This window comes from Haliaeetus leucocephalus, unplaced genomic scaffold (genome assembly GCF_000737465.1).
Source record: "Haliaeetus leucocephalus isolate CR32 unplaced genomic scaffold, Haliaeetus_leucocephalus-4.0 Scaffold373, whole genome shotgun sequence".
Classification (NCBI taxonomy): domain Eukaryota; kingdom Metazoa; phylum Chordata; class Aves; order Accipitriformes; family Accipitridae; genus Haliaeetus; species Haliaeetus leucocephalus.
In genome coordinates, this window is record NW_010972809.1 from 8,449,738 (window position 1) to 8,459,764 (window position 10,027).

Consider the following 10,027-nt stretch of genomic DNA (forward strand, 5'->3'; position numbering starts at 1 on the left):
AAGCCAGCTGTTAGGTAAGCTGATTAAAGCAAGAAATTGTGTAGCTAAGAGAGAAACCCACTCTTTGCCATATGCACAAAATGGGTTAACAGCTTTCAAACACAAAAATAATCCCACTAAAGTTCAAGGTAAAAATCACGGATGTTAAGAGCCAGACAGTTATTTTGTCCTACTAGATCCTGGCTCATAGACAGACAGTGCTCCTGCAGCTTTTAGGGTAGGTGTTCTGCCTCACCAACTGCCAGTGCTGGAGGTTCCCCAAGGAAGCCCACCTACACTGATGCCGGAGGGGATGCACCCAGCCCTCCAGACCCAAACAGCAATACGGAGTGGTGTGAAAGGGCAGGGAACAGATTGGATTCCTTTTTGTCATTACTTAGGGTAACAAAAATACAGAACTGCCTTTGATTTTAGGAAACTACATACTTTACAAATGGGAGATACATTTTATAAAGAAAGGCAATACATGCACATACTGCTATATGATATTTGTATTTGGTTTTTCTCCTCTTCTGGTGTCTGTCATAGCTTTAATATTGCTTTGTAAATATGTGGAAAAGCCTAAGGCTGTCCACAAGGCTTTCCAGTTGTCTAAGTCACTGTGCAACTGTACAGCCTTTTGCATTATTCATGATCTGGCTTCATAGCTCAAAGGCACAAGTGTAAAGCTCTCATTTAAAAGAACAGGATTGGCCATAACAAGGTTAAGTATGGTCAGCATATTCCCTGGCAAAAAAAAAAAAGTGGCAGCTGGTACAAAAACTGTTAAAATAAACTTGACGATGTACTTTACTGTTTCATAAGCAGCAACGGTATAATCTGCAACTAAATACCGCTTGTGTTATTAACCACTTGTAGGCAGGATGTCACTGTTTATATGAGCAAGGATAATTCTTCATAAAGGTTTTTGCACCGATCACTGAAGAGAATCCCTCAAGAATCAATGAAGATAAATGCTATATTGTCAGTTAAGCTGCTAGGTGTAGTACTCAAGATACTTACAATACATTCAAATTAGGAGATTAGCATTCAGATACTGAAAGCACCAAAAAGAATGGAGGGAAAAAAAAGTCTTCTCTCTGTAGTCTTGTACCTGAACATTACTTGAAATACCACTCAGGAGAGCAGTTTATGGGTTCTTCCTTCCAAAGAGCCTTCAGACGCTGGGCCCAGGCAATCAGCATCTCCTTCCTCTTCTCCTCAGACACATACTCTGGAGCAAAGCAGATGTGAGGTGCAAGGACTTTGACGCCACAAAAGTGCATGATTCCATGCTGGACTCAAAGCAAAGAAAAAAATGCCTCAGGAAATAGTTAGTCTTTCACTTTCAGTTCAAGAATGTAGAAGATTCAAATCTGAAACTGTTTCTCTGGCCCAATATAAGGCAGGTTTTCTAAACCTGTGCATTTACCAGGAGAAGGGAAATAAACTGCAAAAGTTCATTACCTGTCCTGGCAGTCACTAGTGAAGGCTAGACATTAGGTAGAATGACATATAATACACTGAAAAATAAGGTCAACTTCATTTATTCTGCTTTGTGCTATTTAAGTTCTATTAAACCCACAGAACTGTTCTCTTCGCCTGCTGTATGCTATTAAATTTGCAAGGATCAGAGACAGCCTAAAGTTCATTGTACTGTTTGAATCTCCACAGATTGTTCCTGAACTGCAGTGTATTTCTCATCTACTTCTAAGTATTTTTTTTAACCTTTTGCCTCTGGCTTAGCCAAACAATCCTGAATGAAGGCTAGTGCCTTTCAGATCAGCTCAACTTGCCATTTTCCCTCTGTGTATTTCTGAATTTACAGTTGTGTTTCATTCTTTGTCATGTTGACTTGCAAGCTCTGCCACTAGATAGCCTCACAAGGGCAGACAGCTAGTAATCGCAATGGGTAGGAGACCAAAGAACTTAAGCACATCCATTGTATTATATCAAGTAGTAGCTTTGCCTTACCACCTAAATTTCTCAAAGCATGCTTGCTACTTCTGATAAAAGGGTAGCAATAAGAAAAGGCATGCTAACTTTCGTATGCTGATCATTAATACCAGGATAATGCGTGACTCCCCTCCTGCCCCGCATCCTACATGAATCAGGTAGCTATGGGGAAAAGAAATCCTGCACACCAGGGATAAAGGAAGTCCTATAATACCAGAGAAACTTAAAAGACTGACAGTATGAGCTTTTTCCAGATTCCAGTCTGGAGGAAGGGGAACAAAACAACTTTAAAACTCTGTGCACTTTTAAAGTAGTCTCAGGATTTTAGGGCCCAATTTATAACCTGCAGATGCTTGGAACTGACAACTTAATTCTTTCTTATTACATTATATTTCATATAAAAGAAACAATAATACAACTGTTATAAATAATTGGAATAATAAAAATTAAGGCAAAGAACAACCAAATATTCATATATTATACCTGGATGGGCCACAGGAGGTAGCGAATATCACCACTGATACCTCCTTTTGCATACATCTCTTTGCTTCCTCCAGTGGTGAAAGAAAACAGGGCTAATTTGTTCTAGAATTAAGAAAGCAGTGCTTGAGTTAGGCATGTTTAAAGAAGAATGGCTAAATAGTTCAAGAGATATTCAGGGGAACCTGAACAGCATAAATTTCTAGAGGAGGTGGTGTCCTCTTCTTTCCCAGACTTTATGTGTAGCAGCAGCTCTGAGGCAAAGATTAACAACATACAGCGTAGACAATTGGACTATGTGTCAGGGCTTTGGGCAGATACAGGTTAAAAAGAAAAGGAATTACATGTCTGACACTCTTGCATGCAGCAGGACTGACCCTTGTTCTCCCCTATGCAATGTTTGGAAAACTGTGGCTAGAAACCACTCTGTTACTGAGAATCCCTTTATCCCTGTCCTTCCTGGAGGCAGAAATTGAATGCCACAGTCCTCCTTCAAACTTGGGCTTGCTTGTCACTTGCCAAGGTGACAGGGTGTTCCTCAGGTGTTCTAAACCCCTGTGTTTCTTCTGCTTCTGTAACCGGTATTAGCCATAGGCTTGTGCTCAGCTTCTACCCACTCAGTTTTAGCTTCCGTAATTGAAATAACGTTTTTCCAGCACAGTATCCAAACTGCCTTGAGCCTGCACTCAGCATGCAGCTATGATCGTTGGGGATTACTCCTATTCATCTGAGTGAGGCAGCCATTTCTGAAATTTAAGCAAACTGAAATGTTTGGAATTGTTAAGAAGATCAGAAATTACAGAGATTAATATGCAGTGAACATAAACATGAAACTAATATTGTTTCTGGATGCTACAGTTGTCACCAAGTAAGATCCATCAGACAGTGGGCCGACATTTTCCAGGGATATTCTCAGTGCCGTGGAGAATTAAAATTTTATGGACTGTCATCTAGAGATACTGATCTTGCTTAATTTATAAGCTACAAAGAAGAAAAGGTTGAAAGAAGATAGCTGGGACAGAGGCTCGTGCACTGGCTATTTCAGGTTTCCGATTAAGTTTTATAGTTTAATTCCAAACTTTGACATCTAATCCCAGAACAGGATCTTGTCACCTATTCTAGTATATCACTCATTACAGATTTGTGCAGTCCTATAGTGGTGGGAAGAATGACATACTATAGTTTTAGGAAATTGATTGATTTAAACTGTTTGCAAGCTGTATGCCACCCCAGTGCACTCTGATACACCTACCAAATTACAAAGCCCATTTTGTAGGCCAGCTAAAAATCTCTAGGAGGTTGCTTAAATCTTTAGCAAGCACTGCATTCGCCTTATTGTACTACCTTTCAGACACTTTTAACAAGCCAGACAAGTGCAAATCATGATCTTAAAACAATATCAGAAACATACCTTGAGCAAACCGGAATCATAACAGTTTGGAAATTCGTGAGCAAATCCTTGGACCAAGACTCTGTCCATCCAGCCCTTCATGATTGCTGGCATGCTGAACCAATACAAGGGAAACTAGGCAAAAAGTAAATTACCTTGTTAGCACAGAGAGTCCGGGCCATCCTTAGGCCTGGTCAACAGGCTAAATCCTATTCTCTTAATCTGTTCAGATCTTGTACATGCCTTCCTTCAGCTCTCTGTCAGGAGAGGCAGTAACTATGCCTGGCAAAAATAAATGAAGTGCTTTCTGTATGTAGTAGTCTCAGGTACTTACTTGAGCACCTACAGCACACTAACACCATAGTGAATGTGAGGGCTTCCACACAAATTAAACTGGAATATGATGAAGCAGGAAGGCACCATTTAATTCAAACTTAAGACTGTACAGAATTGTGTCTCCTATTGCTGCAATGCCAAAGGAACATATGCTCTAATGGAGAATGTGGCCAAAATGCATACAGAGAACCTTATTACCAGGACTGACATCTGATGATCACTTCTGATCTGACAGACTGCTGACAAATGCCATGGGATCTTAAGAAAGGCTTACTTTCATGCCCTGGTGTCATGATGACCCTGAATCACTTTATAGAGAAGAGAACTTCTTTAACAGTAGGATCCTCTACTTCTAGATTCTTCAGTTAGCTCATGGGACTACAGCCTAAAGCTATCACGTCTTATTTGCATTATCTTGAATGCTTTAAGGACTCCTATTCTAGGATGCATCACTATCCCTAAACCTTGGTACACGCTGCAGTACAGAAGAAGAAATTCTGTAAAAACTTAGCCATATGTGGCTTAATTCAAGACGGAAACAATGTGGAAACTGGGCAATCACCATTATCTTTGGAAGTGGTGAGTTTAGTCTGCAGTTAATTTTAAATTACTTTATGGTGTCTTTGAGAAGCTTTTTTTTCTTCTTTCTTTCTTTTTTTTTTTTCTGCACCAGAACATACTCAATTTCATAGCATTCTACAGACAGAAAGTAGAAAGAAACCACTTCCTTCAGGGGATATTTTACTATACTTATCTCAGAAGCAATAGCGTAAAAATGATGAAGACTTACTGTGAAATGCTTAATTGAGATATGGTCATATTCTAAATTTCATCTAGAATTGGGCAGTGGAATATATATAGGCTATGCCTAAAGCCAACAGTCACACAGGCACACAGAGAAATGTGAGGCTAGTATTGCTTTATACAGTACTTCTGGGAGTTGTGGACACCAAGGACAGAGCTGGCACAGTGGGGAGTGGAGATGGGGTGTAATGATCCGTTAGCAAGTCCAGATAGTGCTTCTGCAACTCAGCAATAAATAAGGACAGTCTGGTTGGGGAAGTCCCAATTCCCTGAGACCACTGGCTGCTCCCAGCTGCTTGCCCAGAAAATAAGCTTTGCCCTGCTTTCTGCTAGCCTGCCTGATAACTATGGTCATGTATGTTTTTGTGCATCCACATATGAAGTTTGGCCACGTGTTGGTGAATTACTGGATTTGCTGTTGTTTCAACCTGGATAATTGTGCTACTGAATTACTGGATTTGCTGCTGTAATGACCCAGATAATTGTAGTACTGATCTGTATTTAGTTACTCTACCATTACTTAGAGATAGAGTGTTTTTTCCTAAAGCTGTTGATCTGGTGTTTGTTACCATATCCCAAACCTGTAACTCAGTGGGGCTGCCATAAGCCCTTACACGCACCTCTGTGTGTAGATCTGTGTTTGTTTTGGGTGAGCTCCAAGACAAGGGGGTAGTATCAGGCTGCCTGATAACATGGCACGATTTTCATATTGAGAATTATAGTATTATTTTGCACTCAATACTTTCTGGTCTGAGTTGCTCAATGCAATCATTTTGGAGTGCAGGTAGTGTGAGGACCAGTTTTCACAAAACCTATGCAATCAGACTACTTTTGAATGTTAATTTTTAAGTGAAGCACTGCTGTGAGTTCTACTCAAGTATTTTAAGGTTCTAATTTCAGATGCCTTCCTACTCTCCAAAAATGCCAGTGTTGCACTGTTGTGTGAAAAACTCATACTGTGCTAGCATGAATAATGCTCACACATGACCTGGTATTTTTTATATTTTCTAAAATCCACATGATATCAGAAAAACCAGACACCTTGAAATTGCTATGCTGGATACAGATTGTTTTATGTTGATGGCAGAGCTACTACCTCTTTTAACTCTGGCTAGATTCAACGTTCCTAATGAAATCTATAATCTTTTCACTATTGCTTTTCTTTTGTTCAACCCTATATATTACAGCTGAAGTCTTTTTTTTAATACAATTTAAAATAATGACCTGAAAAATCATTAAGTCTGCTTCCTGCACCTTCTTTTGCTCTTCAATCAGATCATTGGACAAATCTCCTCTCTTGTAAGCTTCCCATGTCTCCACACCATAATTGAACTCTTCTGGGTTGTGCAAGCAACCTGTGGGTAGAAGTGAACAGTCATTCCTTGCCTTGTTTCTAGCATTGTAGCCAAATAAGAATTAAATATATGCTGCAATCTACAGTTCTAAATTGAGCTACTGCTTTCCATATTTCCCCACTTGCTTTTTTTTTGTGTGTCTGTGGATATTCAGCAGCATCACAGCTGATGGCGATTTGATTTTAAACTGAAGAGGAATATAGCGTCTCAGACTACTAAAACTTTTGCCTTTCTGTGGCAACATATAAAGTGCAGTAAGAGGACCTAAGCTTGGCTCTAGACTCTGGTGATGCAGGTGGATGATTTAGGAGAATTTTGCTAGTTGCTCTGCCTCTGCATTAGGGATTACTGAAACCATCACACAGTCACAAGCACTATGTAGCTTCTTTTCAGCCTCTGTAACCAGAAAATTCAGCTGGGGCTGGGGAACCAGTATTGGCTGGCTCTGCTGACTCCACTACAGTTAGGTGAGCTGATTCAAGTATGTCCACATCAGATAGATACATTCAATTCTGCTGATTCAACTAGTAGATCATCAATCTCTAGCAGAAGAGAGTGGCAGGAGCCTCATGAACTAAACTCTAGCAAGTCACAGAACGCTATCCGAAGGCATTTCTCACCCACGAGAAATGGACTTCAGAAATTGATTGTGGACACATGCTAATGCATTTTTCCCTTCCAGTAATGTCACTACGAGCCAAGGTTCATATTCAGGAGTGGACTTTTAGAAATGCTTATGTCTGGTCATTAGCAAGTTTTTTTTTCTCATTTTTTGCCAGTGCTTGCACTAGACCTGTGCTATTGCCTTTTGATTCTTGTTTTAAAGAAAGTGTTTCAGCTGTCACAGATTGTCATGGCTTTGTGTTTCCTAACCTGGAAAAATACTGGGGCTACATGCTACTAAGAGCACAGTGAAAATATCACATAAGCCTAACAAGAGCATCACTGTTTTTCTCAAGTCTTAACTGCATCATCTGGTCATTTTTAGTAATCATATAATACCAAGGTAGTCAGGAGGTGCCAAGACAACTCAAAAGCCCAAGCACTTAAGTGCCTGGAGCTAACTTGCAGAAAGCCTTTGTAATCTTGTTTGTTAAGAGTAGACGGTTTTTAGAAAGTGTTTTCAGTTGATTGTAAATACCACAAAAATAGTAATTTTCCCTCATTCACTTTAGTCTAAAGGCAAAACACTGTTTTACAAATCTGCACTATATGGATATTTCATTTTTCTGATTGAGGGACCATTTCTAGTGATCAGATTTATTAAAATAAAGATGATACTTGTTGGGTTGCTACACTGACATTTCTTAGTCAATGCTAATAGAAAATAAAAAGCTGGGTCTTGTTAGTTGGGGGATATTTGTACAAAATCATAGCAACAATTTTTTGGAGTGCACCTAACAGTGTTGTTCTGGATTGTTAGTACAGCAGGATAGACAAGGTGAAAGTTTGTCTCGTTGTTATTGTTGAAAAAAGTCTATTTTGGGTAGTCTCACCAACAATGTCATTTCTTGTTGCTCTTGGCTCAAACTGCATTGCATATAAATCAGACACTGTTACACTGCAGCCCTGCTTGCTCAGTTCTTCCACAGCAACCCTCTTCAAAGATCCATTCAAGGACTTGGGCTCTTGATGTGCATAGACTATCAGGACTTTTCTCCCTGGAGGCAGAAAGAAAACCGGAAGATACCTTTGAGTATAGGAGCCAGATACAAAAGAGGTTGTGGAGCCAGTCCTTCATTTTTCTGTAGTGTGTTTTCCAAGCGGCACAAAACTAGTGAAAACAGAGTGATAGTGGCAGCATTTGACTCCTGCTTAGCAGCAATGAGTGACTCCTGAGGAAATCATCAGTAAATGCACTCTATTCCGCAATTTTGTGCTACACTGGGCTTTCCTAGGTGGAACTCAGTGGACAGTGGGTGCGTTTCGATAGCAGGTGACACTGCCCTACATCAGCACAACCCAGTCCCTCCTCTTGAGTCAGCATTTGTGTTCATCCGATTCCACTGCCCACCCCCAAAAACTCACCCAACAACAGGAAAAAAACTAAACCAAAACAAAAGCTGTCTGCTGGTTTAGCTCCCTAGGCTGGGTCAGACAAGCTACAGCACAAGTGTGAGGGGTGCGCTGGGTTCAAAGTGGTGCCAGCTTAGATTCCCTCAAACTGTTGTGGAACAAATTCTGAAAGCTCAGAGCATCTTCCTACTGCAATGCGGGATCCCCTCATCTTCCATTTCAGTGCTGCACAAGTGAAAACACTGGGGTAGATGTTTAAGATGTCGCTATCCCAGTTCAGCATCATCACAGCAACTTCAATAGAAAGCAACATGATTATTTTCTTAGATGTGAGAGTGAGCTGTCCTAGTGTATCTGAAACTGCTGACAAAGTGGCTTTAAGGTAAGCTGAGCAGCAAGATGGATATGTTGGGGATGGAGCTTCTTAAACTGATGTAACAAGGTGTATCAGAGCTTACTTGTTCAAAATTTTACTGTACATAGGCCATTCAATTTTAATAATTCTCTAAAAAAAATTGATCACTGAACACAAGGGAAATGTGAAATACTTTTTTTGAGGTAGTAGTTATTTATATATAAACACCGCAGAGAATGAAATTTCCAGGGATTGTTGAAAATTACCGGATCTGAAAAACATGCAGCTCTTGGTTCTTGACTGCCAACACAAAACCTGAGGCATCTCCTGAGTTCAGTTTCTCCAGGGGACACAGAAGGAGTACAGCCCAGAGCACCCTCAGGGTGACAGGTAGGTTTCAAGTATCAGAGATAATGAATAGAACCAGCGCTGAAGGCTTAGAAGAAAAAAATACCTCACTTTTAACCTGAATTATAAAGGGTGATTATTTCTCCAGTGTGCATAGCATCCATGAAACAATAGCTTTGCCAAAAGACTATTAAAATTTGTGGTCAGATGCTATCATAAATTTAACACGTGTATAAACTATTTAACCATCTGCTCCATAACTTATTCTGGAATACCAGAAGCCATTACCTCTCTGCTGTTCCTGCTAACTCTCAGTAAATAGGTGGTTCAGTAGCTGGAGGTGAGCGCACAGATGTGATAAGATTAGTTCTGCAAGCTGCTGGTTTGTTTCCATTTCGGTGGAGCTGGGGGCACTCGGACACAGTGCTGGGAGAGACCGGAGTTTTCAGAGGCATCGCTTACTGAAGTAATTTCAGTCCTTTGAAAAAGTAATACCGTAGTATCCCAACTAAACATTACAGATATGCCACGTACCAGCACGCCCAGGCCTGAAGCGCGGGGCGTTTTTATCGGTATTTGTTCTTACCTGCCATTTTCGGGAAGCACCGAGTAGCTTCTGTCTTGAGACACTGACGCGGCCTGTGAACTCAAAAGACAAATTCGCTCGCGTGAGAAACAGCAGGAAAAGGTACAAGGAAAATCGCTGTTTCAGCGGGAAAGGTACCATTCCGTGTGGAGGCGGAGGGGCTGCGAGGGGAAGGGCTCGCCGCCGGCGGGAGAGGCAGGCCCCGCAGGCCGCCTCACGCCGGGCCTCGCCCAGCCCTGGGCCGGCAGCGCCGAGCGCCGCTTCGCCCCCGGGCCGCCGGACCAGCGCCCAGCGGCTCTCGCCCTCCCGCTTCACCCAGGGACCGCGCCGGTCCGCGCGGGAGGGGCTGGGCGCTGCTCCTGGTTTTCGGTTTCAAAACGACTGCCGGCGCCGGCCGCGGCCCCGGGTGCTTGTACCTGCTG

The 10,027-nt window shown here is 41.5% G+C and overlaps 1 protein-coding gene across 1 annotated transcript; it reads right to left on the reverse strand.

Annotated features, from left to right (window-relative positions):
- Positions 1 to 481: 481 nt before the first annotated feature.
- Positions 482 to 9,651, reverse strand: NQO2 (NAD(P)H dehydrogenase, quinone 2). Its single transcript, XM_010573284.1, has 6 exons — positions 9,606 to 9,651; positions 7,797 to 7,961; positions 6,170 to 6,300; positions 3,827 to 3,940; positions 2,419 to 2,520; positions 482 to 1,274 (listed from the first exon to the last, which is right to left on the reverse strand). The coding sequence occupies exons 1-6, from the start codon at positions 9,610 to 9,612 to the stop codon at positions 1,101 to 1,103; spliced, it is 693 nt and encodes a 230-aa protein (XP_010571586.1). The 5' UTR covers positions 9,613 to 9,651; the 3' UTR covers positions 482 to 1,100.
- Between the last annotated feature and the right edge of the window lie 376 nt (positions 9,652 to 10,027).